At 39.1% G+C, this 26,094-nt stretch overlaps 1 protein-coding gene across 9 annotated transcripts in view; it reads left to right on the top strand.

Moving 5' to 3' along the window:
* The window catches only part of ENOX1 (ecto-NOX disulfide-thiol exchanger 1), a 361,163-nt gene that overhangs the window by 247,026 nt on the left and 88,043 nt on the right, over positions 1-26,094 (top strand). For 8 of the 9 annotated variants that reach the window (XM_062566981.1, XM_062566979.1, XM_062566984.1 and 5 more), the window contains 3 exons: positions 10,590-10,763; positions 12,584-12,790; positions 19,244-19,477. In XM_062566981.1, the coding sequence (XP_062422965.1) occupies positions 10,590-10,763; positions 12,584-12,790; positions 19,244-19,477 (615 nt within the window). The remainder of the gene's footprint in view (positions 1-10,589; positions 10,764-12,583; positions 12,791-19,243; positions 19,478-26,094) is intronic. The other variant, XM_062566986.1, reaches the window with a different exon arrangement.

The following is a 26,094-nucleotide window of genomic DNA, read 5'->3' as shown; positions in this document are numbered from 1 at the left end:
TTTTGCATGAAAGAAGCTAGGAAAAAAACAGGAACAATTATTTAATGTTATTTTTTAAGTAAGTCACTCTTATACTTGCTTGCTCAGGCTTTTAAAGGAGATGCATTCACATAAAATGACTTGGTTAAAAAGTTGAAATATCACTAAATATTTCCTGTTTATTTCATAGGACATTTCTGTCATCTCTAGTAATGACAGAATGTAATCTGTCTAGTAATGACACCAAGAGAAATTCTTTCTATGAAATAAAGCTCATTGATATTTTCATCCATGCCCTGATAACCCTGAAGGAAGCACAGAGCTTCTTCTGGTTTAGGGAGTCCCGGAGCTGCAGACTGTTGGAGGTTGGGAGATTATTATATGGATATTTCATTGCAGGATTATCCCACTCTGGTAATAGGCAAAATTAGGGATTTGCCATTAGAGACAGGCATGTGGGCTAGAGGAATTCTTCAGTCTGACAGAGCCCAGTTTTTCTTATGTTCCCGTGAGAACTTGCTGATTCAGGTGATATGCATTTCTGGACTGTACAGCTTCTTTCAGGTTTCAGCAAAACTTCTGTGACTCCCGTGACACTAAAAATTTAAAGAGTGTTTGTATGCATTCCACAGATTCTATGACACACGTTGTAACCCCAGTTTAATAGACAGACCCTCTTCCATAATTCATGAGAAAAATTGGTCTTTTTGTTTTCAGTTGGGAAATGACCAATGGAATGTCTGAATTTCATTTTTTTCTCTCATTTTTTCTCTGAGGTCTCATTAATATCCATAAGATGGTATTTTACCATCTTTTTCTCATTGGAGACTTCTTATGTTTCATTTGTTACAAGAGTTATATTTCAGTATTAGCCTAGCTTGGGAATTGAAATTTCTTCTACTTCTTTTCAGTATTTCATTTCCATCTACTTAGGTGCATATATTTTCAAATAACCTTTTTCCTTCTGATGCCATGCAAATGCCTCTCAATTTTATGAAATACAGCACTTACCTAGAAAGCAAACAAACAAATGTCCATTAACTGTTCCTAGGCCATGTAATCATATATTATATATTTCTTTTCTCATCTCCCAGAGCTTTGAGAGGACAAGTGATGTAATTTTGAAGGATCATGACAAAAATCTTACTTTACAGGGAGATGTGCGAGTTTCATCAGGCAAACAGATTGAATATTTTCAAATGGAGGGAGTGTAGGAAGACCACTTCCTTAGGCTAAAGTTAGCCTTCCTGAGTAGTCCACCAAGATGAGGGCACAACTGGAGAAATGGAATGAAGAGGGACAAAACTGGAAACAGTTTGTGCAAGCAGCACATAGTGAGTGAGAGTAGACTTCTGAAAGTCAGGAAGCACAACGGCCCACATTTTACATTTTATAAGCACTGCCTCTTACATATTAGCCAGCCTCATATTTTTACAAATGGGCTTTGAAACTTTTAACTGGAGATGAGGTGGCAGTAAACAGAACTTGCAGCTTTGTGCTTTTGTCTGTGCTGAATTTGTGACTGGCTTCATGATAGGAAGTGATCTACTAAGAAGAAGATGGAAGAAGCCCATTGATTCTACAGCGTGGAGTGTCTTTTAAGCCCAGGTGACTTTGGAAAGATCAGCATGCTGGACCTTATGAAGTGCTATAATTATATGAATCCTTCAAAACCCTGGCATTGGTGGATGGAGCACAGACCCATGCCACACAGAGGTTCCAGACAGCACTGTTGTCGATATGTTTTTCTCTCTCCTTCTCTTCCTTCCTTGCCTTTCTTTTGATTTATTTATTTATCCTTTTCTTTCTTCCTATTTTTCTCTCTCTCTTTTTCTGCTTTCTGTTTTCACTTTCACAGGTTTCCACGACAATGGCAGCAGGGTTTTACACATGGAAGAGAAGGTGATTGTGGAGGGAGGCTAAGATTAGTCAATTTTTTTTCTGACTTTAGCTTCTTACATATGTGGCTGTCAGCTGTGAAAAACTGACAAACTGCTCTCAGAGTCCCTCAACATCAAATCTTGAGTTTCCCATCTCATGCTTAGGTTTATCTGTCAGGTTCATCTTTGCAGGACTGCTCTAAGGGGAAAATAAATAGATTCACCATTTTCAGGGAGTGCCCAAGGCCCTTTTGAGGTCAAAATGGCCTAAGTTCCTTTCCATGAGCAGAAATCATGGAAAGAGTAACAGAATTAACATTACAGTGAAGCTGCAGGTGTCTTTCTACAACAGTGTTAAAGTTGTATCTTAGGAAGAGAGTGGCATTTATTGTGATAATATATTGTTGCATTATTATTATTTGCTATTCTTACCTATCATTTGCATTGCATTAGAAGCTCTAACTGGGATAGGGGTCCTGTTGTGCCAAGCACTGCAGCAATAAATGATGAACCAGGAATGATTCACCCCATGATTTGCTTGTAAAAAGAGAAGGTGGTGTTCTTTAATTTGGTCTTTGTCATGTATATTGCTGTAAATATAGTATTTATGGTGTGATTTTGTGGGCAGGGATCAAGAGAAGGCCAGATTTGCTTTTAATGTTTTCAGTTACGGTATAGCCAGCTCTGAGAAATGATATCTGAAGTTTCAGGACTGCCGGCTGTAAATTATTTCTCTGTGCAGATCCAGAGCTTTCTTCAAAAAAGCAAAAGTGCAATAATACAGCTAAATCTTTGTCAGTGATATGTGTCTCCTAGAAGTAATTTTCAAGTGGCAAGTGTTTTGATTATGCTATGAGGTCTTTGTTTATGGAGTGAGTCTAGCAGACACTGCAGAGTTCATGTAAATTATTACTTGGTTGATTATTAATGAGAAACACTCATCTGGATTCCCCCTGCCCTCCCTCCCTCAAATTTGCCAAAATTCCTTCGGAGATTTGTCTTTGTTACGATTCAGACTGTGTTTCACAGAATATAGCTCCTGCTGAATGGTATTAACATGGGTCCCCTGTCCAGCCGAGACAGCTGGAAGTCAAGCAGGTAATTTCCACCCCCCCCTTCAATCAATCCTTTCCTCTCCTCCAGCTACACACACACACACACACGCACATACACGCACTGCCATTAGATGCCTGATTCGTGTTCCTGTGGCAGTCCAAGGCCCACATGGTGCTTCATTGACTAGGCTCATGCACAGCTTATTTAAAGGGCATCTGCTCATTTCTTTAGCATTAGTTCTCAGGATTTAAGGGCTAGATGAGCACCTGCAATAACATTTCAGCCCATGCTGTTACCTGCTCAAGGTTTTTAAAAAGGGCCACAGTCAGAGGTCTCATGTGCACATTCCTTTGCAGAAGCTTTGCAGAGGCTAAGATTGCACACCAAAGACACAGTAAAATATAAAAGCAGAAATAAAATCTGCAATCTTGTCATGATTTCCTCATAAGGAATTCATGATTTCTCAGAATAAACAAATTAGAAGGCACCCCCTGGAACTGGCATATACCTTGTTAAAGCAAACCAGAGGAAGCTTGTTTCCACATTCAGTTATTGTCCTTAATGCTAGAGATATAAACAAGTTCCAATGGATTCAATATATATATAATAGGATTTGATGAAAAGGTATAAATCAGATTATGTGAGACAGGTGTCCATCAAAAAGGATTGTTCAGTTGTGGTCTTTACTACTGGCAATATGTTAGTACTCAATGTACGGGACATGAGGTAGCTTGCTCTATACCTACCTGATTCTATCTGATTCCCTAGCTGATAGTCCTTGGTCAGATGGTCAGACGGCCCTTGGTCTGAGGTAGGACAATAGTGATTATGCTGGGCAAATGGAAGAGTTATCTGACTTTTTACCTTTGTTCATTGGAGCGACTCTGGAAGTTTAGCAGACAATCCAGCATCTATTTTAAAAGCAGAGCAGTCTAGAAGTTTAAAGATGTCTGAAGTGGACAATAAATGTAATGGAAGATGCCAGTGGCCACCACATTGCTGTGTTCTAAGGTCTGACTCTCTGGGGCTGATAGTGGCTCTCCACAACAAGGCTGGATTTATGCCGGATTAAATTGGCACATCTCCTCCTCCAGTGATTTGGTACCCTGTTGTCACTCTCACTCTTTTCTTCTTTCCTCTTTTTTTTTTTTTTTTTTTTTTTTTCGCTCACAGTGAAGAAATCTTACATTGGCAAAAGCCCTGTAGTACTGACCAAATGAATCACTTGCAACAAAGCTTACTGAAGGCCAGGAGATGATAAGATTTGAATAGCCGGTAACACAATCTTCATCTGTCTTGTTGTCAAATATTCGTTCTTAACTGCTCATACAGAAAAAAAGAAATTGATATGAGATTAAAGAAACTCATAGACTGTAGAGTTTTGAGAGAAACTTTTAAATTGAAAAGACAGGTAGTTTTTAGGAAAACTCTCGTATTATTATAATGCTCCTTCTTCATTTTAGAAAAGAAAAATTGCTATTGCCAAGTAATGTATAGCCCTATTGATATATTTCTTTCTTTGAAGAGAGGTAGACACAGCATTAGATTTGTCCTTTTTTAGGGAAACTTAAATCTGAGCTTTAAGAGGTTGACTCTACATTCCGTCTCAAAATACTCAATAATGGTATTCCTGAAGTGTATGATCAAATCTCTTGGCTCCAGACGCTTTTCTTTTTGTCTCCACAGAAACCAAAGTTTAATGAGCATCTCACTACATTTATTACCAGCTGCTGCCTGGACTGTCCTAATCATTACAGTGCATGTTGGCAGGCGACTCCATTCCTGGAACCAGATCTTTTTTTATCTGTCAACCATAGTAAAAATAGACTGTTTTTCTTAGGCATAAAATTGTCACTCCTAGGCCATGGAGACCTTTTCAGTCTTCCTTATTTTGGTTAGCTATTGTGCAGGAATATTCAGATAATCATTTTCACCACCTACAGGCTTTCTGTGAGTTAGACCAGTACTTCTGAGTACCACAGCCACCATCAGCCTGCCAGTGTCCGAGGAGGAACACGTCTCTGCATGTACATACGTACACATAAACAAATCAGTGTTTGTACACATGGATGTTCTTATTCGTCCAACAAAAATATAGCTTGGCAGCTATCATGAAACACCACAAAAACAGTTGGCAGTAGCAGGCAAAACAAATGACACATCCAAAGGCTAATACTGAGAATCATGTGGGGGGATTATACCCTTAAAAGTAATATTGAGCAGGCATATAACGTGTGGTATTAAAATGAGAGCTGGCTGGAATGGGGTTGTAACTTAGGACTGGTGATGGAGCTCAGCCCCCAAAAGCCCCAAAAGACGGGGTGGGCGTTCACGTTACTTGAACAAAGCAGTAGCATGGCAAAAGCAGAAGGTGATTTGGACAGTAACTGTTGCCAACGAATGAAATAAGGGTGGTTCTCCAAGACTGTATTGCTATTTTTAAAGATGGCAAAAAGTTGCTTATATCTTCCTAAAAGTTAGACTAACATAAGCAACTGTTTTACACCCTGTACTATGTGCTATGTTAGAAGATAGTTATTCCTAAAGGAATTTTGACATTCTTCTACTTTTTCCAGACCCCAAAATTTCATGTAAAATGTTTTTTCTTCCTATATCCTTACTGAAAGAATAAGGAGCTTTCAAACTTATTCCAAATGTTCAAGAAGATTTTTCTTTTTGCCCCTCTGACCTACGGTTTGAGATATTATGTTTTTCAAAGGTTTTCATTGCTCTCCAGCATGCCAATATCTTACAAGATGAAACAGGAACTAACTCTTGTCCTGATGAATTTAGGCAGAACTTGGAAATAGACTTGAAAATATTAATGTTCGGTGCTTTTACTTTCTTATACAAATATGTCAATATTCAGTCCTTAATATTTACAGGACTCTAACTTGAGCAACGTGTGCTTTTCTATTCTTTAAGTTCTTTATCGTCATTGAATGTTCTCATTTTAATGATTCTCGCAATTATTTATTAACATATTTAAAATGTAAGCTTTCTGTATTCTCCCATATTAGTATTTATACTTACAAGAGATCATAAAATTTTGCTTGTCTGCATAAGTATGTGTGCATGTAAATATATAATACATATATATCTCTTTAAAAATAATGCTATGATCTTTATGTTATTTATTTGCATCTTTAGATGTGTGATATATAAATATAATGTATCTATCCATGTTAACATGGTTATGTCTACAATTTCTTAGTAATTATATATCCGAATGTATCTGTCAAAAAAATATGTGCTTATTTTCTTATAACCTGACGTAACTCTTGTCAGTATCTTTGTTTCTGAAGATCAACAGACTTACCAGAAATTTCAACAGGAGTTGTCTCCAGCGCCATCTAGATAATGCTAGTGTCCCAGCCCTGTTCCAGATAGGCATTATGCGAGGACGTGAAGCAGACTGCTGTGGTGGCACTGATGGATGATTGTCTCCTCTCCCTAGACAGAGCTATATATCCAACTCCTATTACTGCAGCACTCTTCAGTATTAATATAGTTAAATTTGGTATTTTTTATGGATCCCATCAGTAATGTGGCAAATTTATTAGATCTCCTTTTCAGTGACTTCATCCATTCCTTTTTCTGTGCACCTTCAGAACCCTGATCAGAGCCTTCCTTTGGACATCTCATCCATAGACTCTCTTCATGATTTGAAGCACCACCAGTCTCTTCAGGGGTCTTAACAAGAACATCAGTGTTCAGAAATCCAGTTGGCTCAAGCTGAACCTAAGAAAAACTTAGGGATAGTGCTGGACAAAAAGAAGTACTTTGAAGAACATCCTGTCTCCACAAAGTTGCTCACTGTGAGGTTTAGAAACAGATTAATGTGTAACAACCAAGCTAGGTGATTCAAACAAGTCTTTGAACATGAGGGAAATAAAGCCCCAGACTTTCAATAGGATGATCATCTCTACAATGGTATACTTAGATTATTGAAACAAATGCTGCAACCTGCAGATCAGAATCATGAAGATACGGAAGAAACATCCTGTGATTTGGTTGACTGTGTGTACATGACTACTTTTGAGCTAGTCACCTTGCAAGTAAATGCAGAGGGCTTCACCTCATCCAGAATTAGGCATCTAAACTAGATATGATCTCTATTTCTCTTTACTGAGCCTGAAATGAAGAGCTCAGATCCGGATTTCTACATTGTAGCTCTCCAAAATTAGCTGAGACAAAAGTCTGCCAGGAACTGGACAGTAAAATAAAGGCATAACATCCAGAAAAAAATAAAATCCGAAGTTCTTCCTGGTACACAGCCCTGTATCACTGTCTATTGCATTTTCAGTGTACTCACCACGCATTAACCAGTAAGAACTAAAAAATAAGAAAATATCTATCTTTTTATGAATACTAAAATATAATTAGAGTGAATTTTGCCATATTGAGTCCTGAGACATTGTATTTTTGGCAGAAACTTGAACAGTTTGAACTGTAAAATCCCAAGAGGTGTTCAGATGTGTGCAAGAAGTACATAAAACTGAAGAAGCACTGAACTTCTGTCACTGCAATGCATTGTAATAGTTTTTAGTATTCAGAGAGTGTTTTTCATTTTCAGGATGCTCTACAAATGGTACTATCACATTCTCTGAGTGCTCATGTGATATATGAAAGTCTTTCATTCTCAATTTAACACATTGGGAAACTGAAGCAACCTATCTTAGATCACAGAAGTAAACCTGGGCCTGAATTCATGTCGTCAATAGTCTTAAAATTGACCTTAGCGAGTTTTGGATTGGTGCCTATAACAAGTGGAATACTGATTTGAAGAATTATTGACTCGGTCCTCTTCAACATACCTCAGCACACTCATTTTCTGAGACAAGGAGTCCCAAAGCACCTAGACGGGTGTTTTGGGAGTGTTCTCCCCCCAGCAGTCTGTTCATGCTGTTGTAGATTGATCCTGCTTGGAAGCAAAACTGATGACAAAGCAGTATAATTATTTGACGCAGACATAGTTACTTACAGAGTCACATTTCTTTGAACATGGCAGGAATTATTGGGAAACCATTTTTTTCTGCTGAAGTCCCAAATCTCATTTGGTTGGCATGTAACCTAAAAGCTCTCAGCTCTCTTTCAATGCCATAATAGTAATATTTGTAAACATGCATTTTCTTGTTGCTAACTCCCTTATAGTCTTTTTTTTTTTTCTCTCTCCTTATTTATGCCATTGCCAAAGGAATATTCAGAAAACAGTACCCTATGGAAACTTCCTGACATCTTTGCTTTGGGTTATAGCCTGTGTCTGTTCTGCCTAGAGTTTGCTGCTGTTGTAGAGAAGCTGAAATGTATCTAGTAACTGTCTTTAAGAGAGAGTAGTAACGATTAAGCACAATCCATGATAGTAGTCACCAGATAATGATGTTTTTCCTCTACTTTCGCATGGGGCCTAAGAGATGCATAGGAGACATGGAGAACTTGGCCTTCTCTCTGGCTTCTTGTGCATTTCCACCTGCTCTATCCATGTATCATAATGCTGTGGATCTCTCGTGGATATTCAATTTAATATGAAAATTCGTAAGTGGGTAAGTCTGTAGCTGATCCTGCATTTGTCCAGAGAAATGGACTAGACAACTTCATAGGCCTCTTTCCAGCCCCAGTTTTCCTTGATTCTTGGACAGGGTGCAATATGATACAGTGCCTTCAGTGCTATTGTGATATGCCACTTTGACATAGAGCTCTGCAGGCCATTTTGGCAGTAAGTAGTGATGATGGACTTCCACCCACGGCAGGCGAGTGCTGCATATGGTGGCCTACTGTGACAGCCAGAAGTCTGACTTTTAAAAATGAGATCAAGCAAATTAGCATAGCCAAAGGGCTTCTTTGAATTGTATATTGCCCTTTCACCTCTGACTTTATCTGCCAACATTCACTAAACATGAATATTTAATATGGCCAGCACTTCATCCCATGAAATAAACGACAGACTCTGAGTTTCAAAGCTAAATGAGAAAAGGAATGCACACATATCAAGACTGAAAAAGCATCACACCCAGAGCAAATCCTTTTTCATAAGCCCACTTATTAAAAAAAAAAGTAATGTAATATCATGGGTTTTTCATTAATACTAGTCTTCAATAAGCCTAAAGCAAATCCTTGCTTGCTGTGCGCTTGCTGTACAGAACTGCCTGAAAGTGATGAAGGCACACAGCCGATGCGTGGAGAGCAGGAGGCATGCTGCAGAGACAGATACCCGCTCTACTGGAGTGGAGATTCTCAGTTCTCAGTTGTCTTACCTGGAGAAGATGCTTATGGATGTTTCTCAGGAATAATAATGTGGTGCTAATTTGCAGTGCTCACAGTGTGCTTTGCACCTGCAAAGTGCTATTAAAATGTGAGCAAATCATTACAAGTGAATATTACTATTACATTTGCAGATGCAGAGAAGAAGATACAGAAAAGTCAGCAGGCTGACCCAGATCCATCTAGCTTCTCAGCAGCAGATTTAGGATGAAGGGATGGACATCTCTGGTCACATTCAGTTGATCATACTGCCTTGTGTAAAATGTCATTCAAATTTCCTAAACATAAAAAAAAAGGAAAAAAGAAAGGACATGTTTCCCTCTTCACTTGTTCAAAACAAACAAGTTCCCAAGCTACCAAATCCCACATTTACATGTCTCATTAAATACTTTTCAGTTGCTAGCCAGAAAACTCAGCAGAAAACCTGTAGAACACCAAAGTAACTGTCTTCTTTTAAATAATTGATGATGCCAAATAGCAGCAGTGCTATGCCAACAAAGAGATTGGTCTCTCAAAATATTTTATTCATTATGCCTCAAGAAACCCAAAGCCATGTTTTTAACAAAAGCAAATTTCTGAAGTTGGCTCTCTGTTCATCTAAAACATCTGCTTATTACAATTCATGGTGTTACAGCACTGGTGCTCCCCAGTAAATCTGTTTCAGCTTTAAATAATATGTATGGAACTCTTGGCAGAGAGATCAGGAAGGAGAAAGAGTAATATTTGCCAAATAGGCATTTTACTTTATGGGAGTGTAGTGGTGTATTTTAATAATATGTGTGTTGAAGAGAATCTACTAATCCGATTAAATAATAGGACAAAAAAGAATTAATTGCAAAGTTCAAAAAGACCTCATTCTATGCAATTTATGTTCCAGGAAAAAAATGGTTAGAAGTCTTGACTAACTAGACTTATATAAAACAGTCAGAAATGGAGCTTTCTCTGTAGTGTTCATAAATCAAGGTCACTTATGTGAGAAGGCTATGTTGTGATAAAGCTGTCTGACAATTAGATGAAGAGGGCATATTGAAGTTAAATGATATTCTTCCTACACTCTGCGTCAGAGGGCGATGTAAACAACACAGTAGCATTATGAAACAGAAAATTGCATTCCAGATAATAACAGATGTTCGTGGCGCATGGTTTTACACTTTAATTTTTTACTCAGTCATATTAATATTTTAAATTATGTAATGTTCCCTTCTTTATGCATACTTTACTTTTTATTCGTTGTAGTGGATCGCTGAAAATGCAGCCTCCTTTTTCTCTTTCTCTTCCTTCTCCTCCTTCCTTTTTCTTCTTTTAACACCAATGCTTGGGGAAAACAGCCTAAAGCAAAACTGTCTATGCAAGAAACTAGAAACAAGTAGTTTCAAGATTTATAAGCCAGGATTTTATGTTATATATTTACAGATTCAATCTGTGTACCAGGCTTTGATCCAGGCCTTAGCATGATGACTGGAATCGCTCCGATTAACCCAATGATACCGGGCATGGGGTTAGTGCCACCACCACCAACAACAGATGTGCCTGTAGTCAAAGAAATAATTCATTGTAAAAGCTGCACACTCTTCCCTCCAAACCCAAGTAAGTGGGTCTGATCAAAGAATGTTATTTTCCTAATTGCATTGTATGATTTTTTCAATGTGATAGAGGTTATGTTTTTTAGACAAACTGGAGGTAACTGTGGTGTTTCAATCTAAATTCTACTCTGTGTGCAGTTTGGTAGCTATCAGAGTATTCTTATCCATCCTTGCAAGGCACTCACTGAGCGGCATGAAGAGCAACTCTTTGAGACTGTACCCAAAATTCTTCCCCTCTGGCTTTGGCAATGTAACCAGGGGACCTAAACTAGGCATCAGGCACTCCCTGAAGATGTCCATCTCTCTGTGTTGCTTATTCAGTGCCGATCACCTCCCTGTTACCCTTCAGGTGTCCAAGTTGGGTGGGAACAACCTGGGCCTGTGTGTGCCTGTGGGGTTGTGACACTGAACACGGTGCCTCATGTCCAAACGCCAGCTAGCTTCAATCCCTAACCTGATGAAGGAGGGGAAGGAGAGCTACATTTTGAGGGAGAGCATGAAGATGGATTGCTTCTTCTCTTTGCAAGCAGGGACTAGTTTCCTTTCTGCCCCTTCTTGGACTTTGCACAAATGGAAAACTCTTCCCACTGAGCCAGCAACATGAGGACAAAGCACAAAATCTAATTTTGTGTATCTTAGCCCCAGGATCTTTGTTTCAGAGCCATCAGACTGGCGGCTTTCACCATCACTCTGAGGACAAAAGAGAAAATTAAGCAAATAGTCTGGTGCTCTGGATTTGCAGTGTACCTAGATCACTGTTTAATGAAACTGTCTGTGTGTGTATATATGTATATATATTTCACGACTGCAACCCCACTTACTGTGCTAAAGAGCCAAAAACCTAATTCGTGTTAATCAGAGTTACTTCTTAGAGAATTATTTTTAGAGGAGTGAGTGCAGTAGTAATCTGTGTATAAACAAAGTGAAGTGTTATAACAGTATATTTTTATATAGCCTTCAAAAATGCCATAGTTTGCTCATTTAAATGTGTGCATATATATATGTATATACGTGTATATAAAATTTGTAAGTCACTCCATCTCATGGTCTTTCACAGCCAAATGAATACTTGCAAACGTAGGTTATCCTGCCCCTGTTCTGGCCTCTGTTCCATTATCTGGCAACAAGACAAAAGAGATAACCAGCAGCGTGTTTTCATCATGTTGTCACTTTGTCATGTTTCCCATTTTGTTTTTCTGTTTGCTCTGCTTTTGTACTTTGAGAGAGAAATGAAATTATGCTCAGACCAGGGAAAGCTCTTAAGACCAAGTACCCAGGAGTAGGCTTCCTGATGTGGCCCAGTTTTCAGAGGAGCTAAACTAACATAACTTGCTGGCTCTGGCAATGATGGTTCTGAACCACAGATAGCAGAGTTCACATTCTGGATGTTTTTGCACCAATGTTTGAGATCTGTAATTGTGGTCAAATCAGTGCAGAAGCTCTCCTGATGTGAAATGGAATATTATCTAGGTTTGCTTATTTTCTAAGAGAAGCTGCACAGGAAAAAGAAAAAAAAAAAAAAAAGAAAAAAAAAAATGAAGAAAGAAAAAAAAGATCCTGGTGGGCCTTCTGGTCTGTCCTGGAAAATGACCTGCAGTGGCAGGGATTAGACTGTAAAACATGACCTAAACCTTGAAGAAGCTTAGATTCAGGTAGTCAGTTTTGGATAATCTCTACAATATACAGTTATTCTGCTTCTGCCTCTCTCATGTCTCCATGAGATGCAAAGTAACTGTTGTTGCCCTGAGCTGATTATGGGAATGAATGGAACCATGGATCAAAAGACAAATTTTGTATTCCAATGTGATTTCTCTTTTTACTTAGATCTTCCACCACCTTCAACAAGAGAGAGACCTCCTGGGTGTAAAACAGTGTTTGTTGGAGGATTACCAGAAAATGCAACAGAGGAAATTATTCAGGAAGTCTTTGAGCAGTGTGGAGATATAACAGCAATTCGGAAAAGCAAGAAGAATTTTTGTCACATTCGTTTTGCAGAGGAGTTCATGGTTGATAAAGCCATTTACCTTTCTGGTACTTCACTTTTTTTAATGGATTTTCCTTGCTTCTCATTTGTTATTTTGTGATGCTAATGCTTACTTATTTTCTTAGCTTTTATCTCAGCAAGTCTTTCTTGAGCTCAGTGGCTCTAGCTTGGAGTGGCAAGGGGCAATTTTGTATTTGTCTGTGTCTGCCAGGACTTGCGTGCAGTGTCGTATGTTGCTTACCCAAGAGCCATTTCCTGCCAAACCACAACAATTCAATAGATCCCGAAATTCACTACAGAACGATCTTATTTTCGATTTATACAGGTTTATATAGTTTTTCTCACAGGTAGCAGAAAGAGGAGGGCACTAGGCCAGGAATACTGCTGTCTTCCAGGGCTAATTTCTGTGATAGGCTGGCAATTTCATTGGCATATTTTTATAGATTTGTAGTGCAGCTTGAATACCTCCTGCCTCTATGCTTGCATGTATTTAGCTCTCACATGGGTTGGATTCTGAGACCATCTGGAGGCTATGCCTTTTGCCACCGGGACAATGAGTGCTACGACAATTTGGGTGTAAAATTTCAAAACCTTTTATTTTCCAACAAACAAAGGAACAGACTAAAAGCCATAACTCACACAGAAAAGAAAAGAAAAAAGAAAACATTCTACTTTCTCTCAGATCAAGCTTCAGTGACAGTCAGTAACCTCCTTCATGTGAGTATTTACATCCTACCTGAGCTGTCCTTCACCTTCCTAAGCTGCATCCCATCCTCTGCATATATTTATGGGTAGGTTCATCTTTCCTTCTGGGTCTTGGAAAAGCCTATAAGCTTTGCTGTACCCCACAAGTGTAGTACCTTCCCCCCAAATGCAAGACCTATTTTCTTAAATGAACAAGGGCCGGAGACTGCTCTTGGCCAAGACAGGCCAAGGCACAGGCTGACTGGCAACTCAGGGTTACCTTGAAGGGACTGGAAATGGAGCCAGGGAGGGAGATAACAATTACAGATACCTTATCTGAGCTCTTATCCTGGCTATCTTTTTTTTTTTTTAGCATTATGGACATAAGCTCAAAGTCCCATAGGTGTCCATGGGAAGCTTGCACAGTTTTAAGTAAATGGTCTGTCAGATCACCATCAACTCCATCTTAAAACAATAATAAAGAACAGAAGAAAGAACATCTGACCTTTTCATCTCAACAAAAAGTGAAATTCATAGTCAGGAAAAAACTTCCTCCTTTGTTTCACATTTTTTTTTTATTGTTTTGGTTTTGCTTCTGTTTTTAACTAGGATGACCACTCTTAAAACTCCATTAAAGAGCTACAGAAAATAACAAGTTTTGTGAGGTAACAGAGTTTTTTAAATTGTTTTGTACTTTAAGGTTTCTTCTAGATATGCATTCCATCCTGTTTTTCTTCCTTTTTTCTTTTTTCACCTTGTTTCTTCTTCCCTCCTCATCCTCCCTTCCAATTGTCCGTCCTTCCTGCTTGTTCACTTATTATTTCCTTAACACTGGATCTTACTGTTGCAGATTCCAGATACAACAGTAGTAAGAAGCAGCAGCACATTTCCTAGCTTCCAGCTTCTTTCCTAGGGAGAATCCGTCTCCACAAGTAACAGAGCATTTGTGAAGGAGCAGGGATCCTACTCTGAATTTTCTGTCAATTTATTTCCAAGTTCCTGAACCTTTTCTCTACATTTTTATTGCATCCTTCCTCCTTCCTTTCCCTTTCTTCACAGTTGCTCTGTTACCTCCACTTCCCTTTATCTTCTGTGCCACTCTCTCTCCACAGTCTCCCTCCTCATCTTTTTTTTCCTCCATTCCTTTTATTTCGTCTTCTAAAACTTTTTGCCTAGTGTGTCTAACCAGATCAAGAAAAGAACAAGTTGAGCTGAGAGGGAGACAGGAGAAAAACAGGTGAATGTTGCAGCCAAATTTCACTTCTTTTTGCTACCAGTGCTGATTTCTGTACAACTTTGCCATTGAAACAAGTAGTATTGATGGTCTCTTAGCACTGCAGAGAGAGGAGGTCAGGCACTAGATAGTGGCATGTTTCATTTGTACTGAATTAGTGGGTTTTTCTAACCAGTCTTTATTCTGCTCTCAAACATAATGTATTCTGAAATGATGGGAGAAAAGCATGTTGTTAAAGCATTTTCTTTTCCCCGCAAGAGACAAAGGAGAATTACAAACAGAATCTATGGTAAATATAGTATGCATGCTATATTAGGGGAGAATCGTGCCTTTGATATCTGTAGTATAATGATGATTTTGTCTATCTAATCATTTTTATCTGTCTACCCCATCTAATCTCATCTATCTTCAGCAGTTATCCCATGCTTATCGTAAGAGTAGTGTATGTGATTACAACATTCAGTAAGTAGTCTAATCACTGTTTTTTTTTCTCCTTCCTGAAGTAAATGTGTATGAAAAGGAGAATGGAAAATGGTTTTGGAGACTATGAGAAAAGAGCTAATCTGAGGAAGGGTGTTTTCATTTAGCTCTGAAAGTTGCATTATGATATCCAGAGGAAAAGACTTCCTAAAGTCTATGTATCAGCCCATGAGAAAGCTCCTTTTCCCAGTTGTACATGCTTTATTCTTGTGGCTGACAGGTCAGTAACTCCTGCAAGTATTGATGGCCCTGGATTTGGACTATGGGAAAAACAGGATGTTGAGGCAGACCAATTTAGATCTCAAAAGCCTGAGTGTGCATTTTTCATGCACTCTTATTTTCTCGTGTGGGTTTCTTTTCAGTACTATGTACTGGCTTTGTTTTTAAGTTCTCAGGGGGCATGTGTACCTCAACATGCTGATCTAGATCCCCAGTTAGAGAGCATCTATTGGCTGGTCCCCAGTATAGCAACATTCAAAGGTAAGTCAAGCCACAGAGTATTTACTAGATCTGTGATACAGAAATACTGTATTTGATTTTTATTTACCACTCTCATTAATTTCTCCTATTGCTGCTCCTTTAAGGTGAGGATGTTGGCAAATTCCCAGAATCTGTTCCTCTTCCATGTGTGTGTGAAACTGAAATTAAAAATGACAGGTCAGACGCACAGTTAGCGCTAGCTGTAGTCCTGAGCAAAGAACTGGGAAGAAGGCTCTGTAAGGGCAGTTCATTGCCCATGCGTGAAGTGGTCTGAAAAGACAGGCTGTTCTCTCATGTAAAATACCCTCGAACATCAGTAGGGATACATGGTACTGGAAAACAGAAAGCCTTCAGCCACCCTGTAGCTCAGGCTTGCCATTAAAGATGGGTGTCTGAGGTGCCTGTCTACAAAAGAGCCTGATGTTGCACACCCATTCCTACACAGCATCTGGCTGCATACCAACGTGTCGAAGACTCTGCTCTTCACTGGAGAGGCCATGCGTACTGTGGTGTCCCCAAAGCTTGATTTTGGAAAGTGCAAGAGGCCATGCCAAAGAGGCTTCTGGTTTTTCATTGAGGGCAAGATGCAAGACCCTGAGCAACTTGATCTAACATTGAAACTGAGCTTACTCTGAGGGGGGGATCGAACCAAATGATATTGAAAGGTCCCTTCCAACCCAGGTTATCCTGTATTTCTGTGCCAACTGGCTGCCTAGTCACCTGCAGTCTGAACAGTTAAAAAAGCAGTGGGAGTTTTTCAATGCAATTCATGGGGAATTGAAAAAAATTGTTATTAGGGGGCACTTAAAACTGGTTACCCAAAAGGATCCTTTCTCCAATGTTACATAAGATATTGGATTTGGTGCTGAAATTTAGACAATTGTTTCCCCCCCCCCCCCCACCACCACCACTATCCTCATCTACTTAAAAAATAAGGGCTACTTTAGTGAAACTCAGCTTTACTGGTGTACTCATAAGCTGTAAGTGCAGTCCTTTTCAGTCATTCCTTATTCAGTTTAAGTGGGGCTTTGAAGCCTGCAAGAGTCTCACTTTCTGCAGTGCTCTGTGCCTTAGTCTGTCCATACCCAATGTGCTCCTGACACCGGAGGGGAAATGCAGGGGAGAGGAGGAGAGAATGTGGCTTCCTGACAAGTACAGCCTAAGCAGGAGGTCTAATTTTAGGTTCATGAGACTTGGCACCTTGGCGATGTCCTTTCACATTGCTGATAACACTCTTTTGGCTTAGAACAGTCACCATTTGAGGAATGCATCCGGGGAGCCGAACTGGGGGGTAACATTTGTCATGGTTATCAGGATAGCTGCACCACTGACCCCTTTTAACTCACCTCTTCATGCCTGCACCTCTGTGGATAAAACCACATAATTATCCACTCATTACTAGTTCAGGGCCCATCTCTGAAAGGTCACCCGTGCTCTTCTTCTAACATATCTCACTGAGAATAGTGTATCTATAATTCTTCCCTTCAAGACCTTGTGACAAGAGCTTCATATAGGACCATAAATAGCATTCAAGGAAAAAAAAAAAAAAAAAAAAAAAAGTTTTTACTCCTTGGAGTAATAGAAAGCAGAGAAAAATAAAGGAATGTATAAAACAACAAACAAATCATTTCATTTATTTGCTTACCTTCCTATACCCCACACTTTCCCCCCCAAAAACCTCACAAACCTTGGAGATCAGATTTGGTCAGTTCCACAGAACTCTTTGCTGCCTTTTGTCCTTCAGGGGCCTTTTTATTTTTCACATTAGACTGAGTTCTTCATCCAGGTTTGGAGTCTTTACTAGAAATTGAAAGATGTATCTCTTGCTCATTGACAGGCTACTTGGTTGAGCACCACAAAATGTTTGAAAGGAAAATGTCAAAGCGAAAGTCACTCAGCTTTTTTTGTTAATGATTGTTACATGGGATATCTAATGTCTCTGAAGTCATAGTCTCATGTGTGCTGTAGTACAACCAGTCCCTCATATTCAAACAGTGAGATGATCTTACGGCAGTAAAACAGAATACACCTAGATATGCATTTTTGCAAAACATGTTTTTTTTCCAAATCTGCTACCACACCCTACAAAAAATTTTAGCTTTGCTGTCTCCAGAGAGAGTTAGTTACAAAATGAGTTTAAACTGTGGTGGTGAAGTGCTGAAACTCTTTAAACCAGAGAAAGGAATGCAAGACTGAAAGGTAGCTCCTTTTAGGTTGCTGTTCGAAACAGCAAATAACACTTTTCCTGTCATTTCAAACAGGAGTTTCCTGACCCTGGAGTTATTATACGATGGTTACAGTAATGTGTATTTCTGAAAATCCTACTATATGCCAGCTCAGCGTGGACTAAAGCTCCCCAGCAGCTCATGATTTGAGACATCTCTGTCGGGCTGTTCTGCTACAGAGGCTACTGCAGTGGGTTGGCACGGAGAAATTTGGGCTAGCCCTCTGCAGACTGATTGATTTCACCTGCAGTTGGAGGCTCTGTTTACAGCTTTCTCTGTAGCAATCTCTCACATTTCCCCTGAATCTGTAGATTAAAAGGCGGAGAAATTTCTCTACGAGTATCTTTCAGCCTTAGAAATAAAACTTGAAAAAAGATTGGTGCCCAAAGTATGTTCTTCCACAGTGTAGTTGCAAAAGGCTTCTTTTATTGCTTTGGCATGATTCGTTTGCTTTCTGATAGCTGTCAAGGGTTTTAGTTCAGAGCAGGGCTCTTTTATGCCATTGTACAGCCGCTGAGTTAAACCATGTCGTTGCAGCTGCTAGCTTTAGCAGAGGATGCATCAACCGAATTATGAATACGTAGAACATTGCTGAAGGTGAGGCACAACAGATTTCACACTCTGTTCAGAAAGAAGGGCCTTATAAATGCCTAATAAACTGCTCCACTCTCTTAAAATTACTTTAAAGAATGCTAAACCTAATTGTTTTTGAGACTGGCTGTATACTAAATTAATTTGTAGGTGGCTTGTCATTGCTGGAGGTTTTTGTGATGTGGTGTTTCCAACTGGGAAGCCTCAAAATTTGAGATCTAGCATCAACACAGGTATGACACAGCTTTCTGTGGCCTACTAGTTTATGTAGCTCAATTTTGTCATTCATTCATCTACGGTCATTATTTTCAGAAATTTTGGTCTTTTCCCATTCTTCCAGTTCCTTTGGAAGGCTGGAGAATAGGACTAAACTGTGCCTGATCTAAACAGGATCAGGGGAAGAGGGACTCCACATCCAAAACAAATTAGATTCGTTTTTAGTAGGGAGGTTTTTTTTGTTTGTTTGTTTAAATAGCCTTTGCACTTGTAAAGATGGGGAATGTCAGGTAAAATAATGACATATTCTGAGAAACTTTTTAACTTTAATGCAGCTTCTGTACCTGTGGGACTCTTTCTTTCAGCTGCCTACTGTGTTGATAGATGATTCAGAAAATCTCAAGGAAAAAAGAACTGATGAATGCTTATCTTCCTGTGAAAGCAAAATGATTGATAGATCCTGCATAGATAAGTGGGAATATGTGAATGTATTTTTTTTTAACTTAACTGCACTCTAGGAGGAAAAAAAGGAAAAAAAAATATAAAAAAAGCCAAGTCCTGCAACAGTTAGTTCTGCTTGTTGGTTTCAGGTTACCGCATGAGATTAGGATCTAGCACAGACAAAAAGGATTCAGGTCGCCTTCATGTTGATTTTGCTCAGGCAAGAGATGACTTTTATGAATGGGAATGCAAACAAAGAATGCTGGCCAGGGAAGAACGCCACAGACGCAAAATGGAAGAAGACAGGCTGCGCCCTCCTTCTCCCCCAGCAATAATGCATTATTCTGAACACGAAGCTGCTTTGCTGGCTGAAAAATTGAAAGGTAAGCAGCAGTTGATACTTTTCGATGTATTATTCCTCAAGAGCAAGAGCCACCCAGAAGTCAAAACAGGGGAACTCATTTCTCTCCTATGTATTTCATTACTTACCCTGTTAGCCTTTTTCCATTCTTCTGCCAGTTCTATTCCAATCATAATGATATTCACCTACCTGCTAGAAATACGTATCTGTCCGTCTAGTTGTGCTTTAATGACCAAAACAAGACCTTCAGAAAACAGTAGATTTTTTTTCCTGCTCTTTTGCTGACATCATCTACCTTTGAAATGATCTCATAATGAGACAAGCTGTTATGCAAATATTTCATATTTAAGGCCCAATTCTTAAAATCTTTCTATCACTGAGTAATATTTTCTCATAGTATCTGCATGTTTCTGTCCTAATCTCTGATATTTAAATTGCCCTCAGGTTTAATTTTCAAGTGCCCCTCAGATGCAATGGTAACATTTCTCTCTATTACACACCATTTATTCTTTTATTATTTTTTTAGGGTAAAAATTACTTATGGAAGATGGTGTTTTGTTCTGGTATGTGTCTGCTTGCTTGTGGGGAGAGAGAGTTTCCAACTACACATGCTCCATTAATATTTTTCAAGGCTTGAAGATTTCTGCTTTTAATATGCATTAAAGAAAAAGTAAAAAAAATCATGGTAAAGAAATAAAAATAATCAAGAACACAGCTGCTCTTACCCCTTAGCATTGTATTTGTTTTCTTTTAGCATTTAACGACTGTGTTTGGCATTCTTTCCCCATGTGATGGCCAAGCACGTTACTTCTACTGTGTGCCAGGTCACAAGAAACTGTAATTCTTGCCACCGTTTCAGAAGTATCCAGATTAGACTTAGGCTGTCTAGCTGTCAACACGCTAGCCTCCTGTTTTAACTGTGAAACACATTTAGAAAACCAGAGAAGGACAATGCCAAGAGTTGCATCCTTGGAGCATGGAGCAGAGATGCACCCTACCGTCTCTTCGAGTACTGCTTTGGCCAATTTAATTGTCAGTGTCACATTGGTCAGTTGTTGGTTTGGCTAAATGATATTCTGGCCAAATACTTTCTTTTATTAAATAATTCACTGAGTAACTGGAAGATTGTTAAGATAACCCAGATGGACTGGTAGATTAGGAAAAAAGGAAGAGGCCCAAGGAAGTACGAGCACGGTTTTAGTTCTTACTGGCTTCCAGTCCAGCTCCTCCATACAGTATGAATATAGGGTTTTAGATCCATCTGTTCTTAGAATCTGTTTTCAATTGAATATTTTAGGACTTAATATTTTATCTGGAAGTTTGTCTTTATGTAGTAAGGCCTAGAGGCTTCCTGAACTAAGCCAGAATACGCAAGTAATCTGGGCAATTTCTTCCATATGGCTAGCCGTTGCTTGGGGCAATTGACTGTTGAGTCTTTGCAAGATGTTTAAGATGTCTATATTTAGAAAGGTTTTCTCTGCAGTCTGGGAAGTGCTCATACTTAATTAAAACTTATTAAAGGTTTTAGAGCTTTGGCTCTCTTGAGGGACATTTGAGCAGAGCTTGGCATATACGTAGAAATTTAGTACAGCAATATTTTGATTGCTATCTAGACCAACACCATGCACATTATGGAAATAAAGATAAATTTTCAAAAACATACAGAATTAAATATAAGCAATTATGAATTAAAATCCAGCAAAAGTAAATATTGTAGTTCTAAGAACATTGCTAATTAGCCATTGCCTTGTAGCAAAATTAGTAGCATCTACCCTGCATCTGTATGGGTTCTTGGGGAAGGAGAACACAAAGAAACCCCCACCCTTCTCACTATTTCTGAATTTTTTCCTATGCAAAGTAGTACAGAAATTAGAGGTAGGGTTCAATCATATATTGGTGAGCCCTACATTTTAGCTAACCTTTCCAACGGCATACGAGGGAGTAGGACAAAACGTCATGGTTTCCTTTGCGCCCTGTGTGACATCCTAAAAAGAGGTAAACCAACACTAGAGAAACTTCTTTTCACTATGGCAAAGAACAGCATGTCATCATATCCTCACAGGTTAAATATAGGTTTGAGGGAAGCTAACAGAAGATATAGGTATATGTACATAATACATGCATACACAGATATATCATAGAATCGTAGAATCAGTAAGGTTGGAAGAGACCTCTGGAGATCATCTGGTCCAACCTCCCTGCTCAGCAGGGTCGCCTAGAGCGTGTTAGACAGGGTTGCATCCAGGTGGGGATAAATATACACACACACATATATATACACACATATATATACATACAGATATACACATACATATAAAAAATCTCGGGTCTCTGGATATCACCAGATTTGCTTTGCCACAGAAGCCTGAACAATTCATGCTAAAGAAAAGAAAGATTAAACCAGATTTGCTCTTGGCAGGATTTAACTTGAAAGATTTGTTGTTGAACAGATGCCTTGCAGTTCTTTTCCTTAAGGAAAGTCGTGACCTCCCCATGGTACCCACTTCAAGAGAGTCCTGAGCTAACTCATGAGACATGAAGTGCAGGTGCCCAGTTTACAGGTTTTAGCTGCTGCAGTGCCTCCAGAACTTCACTGAACAACACTAGCTGAAAATCAAGCCAAAAAAGCTAAACATCTGTCATCCCAAGATACTGCTTTGCAATCACAGATGTAGACAACTTGGTCTGAATCCAAGCAACTTCTGTTGTCAAAATAACCTTGGAAATTCCTGACAGCAAGGAAAATCTGACTCTGAGCAGAGATGAACTAGGCTCACCAGCCAGTCTCCTGTTGCAGTCTAGATATTTATTGAGTCTATAATAGAGGTGACAGTATCTTTCTCCACCTTCTGCAAACTGCAGAAGAAGATTAAAGAAATCATTGTTTTAGTGTGCCAGGTGTGGTTGGAAACTGTTGCCCCAGTATTGTCAGCATATTCTTATTCACCTCATGCGCTAAAGTCACCTTATGTGGCAGTAACTGCTGTGGAGGAAAATGGGTGAAAGAGTATAGTCTTTTATGCTGATTAGAAACAAAAGTTCATTATAAAACCTCTGTCAGATAATTGATAGTGAGGTCCCCAGTTAAACTGCCATGTCCTTCTAAGCCATCTTCAGTTCCTGTTAGTGAAGATAGATGGTTAAGAAGTTCAGAAGGGGCAGTAATTATTCTATGACAATACTGCAAAACGTCTGTGTCTTCACATGGTATTTGAAGTCCTACTTCAGATTAAAAAATAGTTGTTTTCAGCAGTCATCAGGAATTAAATAGGACACCTAAGGTTTGACACATTGCTCAGAGACCTCTTGGTCACAAAAGAAGTCCCTGTGCTGCCAGTGGCTGAAATCTTGAATAGCACACTAAGGAGTGTATGCTTTTTCCCTAATTATCCACCGCTGCCCACTCTCAGAGGCATGTTCCTGAACAAGCTGAATGTTTTGCCTTACCTGTACAGCTATATTTATGGAAGAAACCTTCATCTAGCAGCTGACTGTAGTGCTATTCCTCAAATCCTCTCTGCAACTGAAAATCAGTGCCAACAGTTTAATAACTGTATAACAAGGCTCTGTTTAAGCTGGTATGAGCCCATTCTGGAATTCACAGGCAAGATGGAAACAAGTAAGAGGTCTAAAAGTCAGATTTCAAAGTCTGAGCTGAGCTGAGCTTAGATTTCCTTTGGTTAAAGGAATAAAGTAAGAATTTGACCTATCCTACGTATGACCTTTAAAAAGAGGTGAACTGCCTGTCTCACTGAGCATAAAGAGAACCTGTGTTGTCCAGATCAAACTTTGACAAGTATCTTCCAGGAAATGTAAGTGAGAGCAGCTGAGTCCTACCTAAAGAGACAAAGTCAACACCATCTGCCACCAGCAGCCTAAGTTTTATCAATAACCAGCTAGACATAGATGTCTTTAAATATTGGTTTTAAATACTTCTCTAAAATGTGTTGGACTTCTCCTTTATTGAACCATGTTTTTTGTTTGTTTATTATTTTACAAACAGTGAGTGTGCTTTTGCAAGAAAGCCAACAACATTTTATTTATCCTTTGAGAGAAAACTCATCTCTAGAGTCTCCATATCTGTTGTATGATCATTAATTTCCTAAGATAGAGGAATGTGATTCCCCTAACTCATCCCATGTTTAATAATGTTTTTAGCTGTTTTATTGGCACTTAAACAGTGTCATGGCAAACAGCACTGTAAAGAAAGAAGCTGTTCAAATCACGGGTTTTGCCTATGGGCAAAGGTGGGAAGGCGTATGTCTTCTCTGACATTGCAAATGAAATACAGATCAATTTGCCATATGACCCATGGCCTGTCTCATTTGCTACACTGTTTCTGACAGTGGCCAATGCTAAATGATTTGGAGGAAGTTATACAGTCTCAAAATACACTTACCCATATGCAACTGTACCATTGGGCAGTATTTCTTCCTGACTCCAGATGGGGATGAGCTTATTCTTTGAAAGAGTGATCAGCAGACCTTTTATTTCGGGCATGCAAGTTTGGCATGTGGAGTGTTCAGGACATTTGCTTACTGTATTTAGGGAACGGCATTGAAACGAATGCTCTGGGGACCGGGACTGGAAAGGGGCTCTGCATGACCTAGATGTTCATCCCCAGTCCTTTGCTTTCTTTTATCAAGAAGAGAGCAATCGAGGTGCTTCTGGATCCCATTGCTAGACGTGGCCAGAAAGGCCACATATTTTGTTTCTCAGAGAACTTGTGATGGAGGCCTGAGAAAAACTGCTGCTGTAAAGTCATCTTTGTACTTCTGTATGCCTTTGTTGAAAATCAAGTCCTCTCTGCCTTGCCATAAGATTTGCAAACATCTGTAAACAGTTTGCTATTATCATTATGCCCTCTTGTAAAATATCCAGATGCGTATTCAGGAAGTAGTCTAGGACAGTTGCTACTTAGAGGTATTTATCCTCCTTTTTTTATTTTTTTTTTTTTTATTTTTTTTTCCTGTTCCTGCAGCAGCATCTGAAATATTGGCCTGTACCATGAAAACTTTTAAGAATCAGGGCTTGATGTTAATTTACCATCGCAACCATGTAAAATCAATGCAAGGGTACTTTTTCCTCATTTTGAAATTCCTTGTACTTTTCCACAGAAGATCTGAGGCCTTCTGTCTCCCAGATGAGAACTGGGGTCTCAGTCTGGGCTGTTTTGTTTGGGGGATGATGAATCTATGTTCAGACTTTTAGGCTTGCTTCTCAGTGGCCCCCGTTAATGCTTAACCTCCAGGAAATGCCTCAGTCACGTTTCAAGTAACGTCACATTTTTCTTGGGAAAGTGCAGTTCTTCACTCTGACAGTCTGCTGCCAGAACTCCAAGCTCCTCTGGCATTGCTGATGTTGCCACATGTTCCCATGAAACAGCAAACTGAGGAACTAATGAACATTGCTCGGCACCAAGTTTTACATCCTGATTTTTGACATTTGAAAGTAATTTTCTTCCACTGCACAAGTCCCTTTAGCATGCCATGGCACTGATAAGGAGCTAAACTGAAAAGAGCTGGTTTCTCAAAATTGACTGCCTGGTGGCTGGGACTGGGAAGATTCTTCTAGTACATTTTTTCTGCGAAAGCTTGAGGGTCATGGCTTGTTCTCCATTTCCTGCTGACTGCAGACCAGGCTCCAGGCCCAAATCCCTTCATATCTAGAAAGAACTTGCTGGGAACATGGATTTATGCAGAAGTCATTGGGAATAATAAGGGAAACCAATGAAACCGTAGAGTAGTGCAATTCATTACAAATTGTATTTTCCTATTGTCCCCGTTTACTACATGGCATTATCTGCCATTGAGAGTGACATTGTCTGTCATTGCCAGTACCTTTTGTCTAGGCCTCACTGATCTTAGCCTGCAGCTCTAAAAATATGCATCCAAACTACTAACGCTCACTGATTAAGCTTGAATTGTTCTACATTGATAATTTGTGGCTACTATTGATGTCTGTGTTGGTCACAGCTAGACCTAGAGAGAGAGAGAACCCAAGGAAATGATTGTTCATATAAAGCCAACTTTTACTGCATTGGAAAGACCACTTGTCACAGAATACTCAATTTAAATCTATTTCATGCACTTGCACATAAAGTTTGCAAGCCTTCTTCATGAGTCCAGCAAATAGAAGACAGAAGAGAACTGAGATAGGTTTATCAGAATGAGATGAACTTTAATATTTGAGCTGTATGGATGTATGTATATGACCTCCTTCTCATACATTCTCATATCAGGGCTGCGCCAATCAGTTTTTGGGTTGTGCCAGTTATTTTAGGTTTGAAAGCCAGTTGAGAAAATAAAACCACTGTTTAATTTTACATGAGAAGTTATTTTTGTTTGGGTTTTTTTGACCTTCCAAAGCACTGAAGTAGATTTGGATGGGAAAAGGAAAAATAAAAAAAGCACCGTTTGTTAAAAAATAATAAAGGAAAAAAATTTTTTTTCAAAAGATATTCTTCAAATATACTTTATGGTCCAAATATTCCAAAATTTGACACAAAAGTGTAAGTAGTTTCAATGAATCATTTTCTGAAATAAAATAACAGCTAAGTATAAGTCCAATTAATTTAACTTTTGGCCTTCTTTCTGAGGTGCACTTGCCTTTGGTAAAAGTCTACATTTCCTTGCTGAA

The sequence above is a fragment of the Rhea pennata genome, chromosome 1 (assembly GCF_028389875.1).
Source record: "Rhea pennata isolate bPtePen1 chromosome 1, bPtePen1.pri, whole genome shotgun sequence".
Classification (NCBI taxonomy): domain Eukaryota; kingdom Metazoa; phylum Chordata; class Aves; order Rheiformes; family Rheidae; genus Rhea; species Rhea pennata.
The sequence above is the reverse complement of the archived record's forward strand: the minus strand, read 5'-3'. Positions and strand labels throughout refer to the sequence as shown.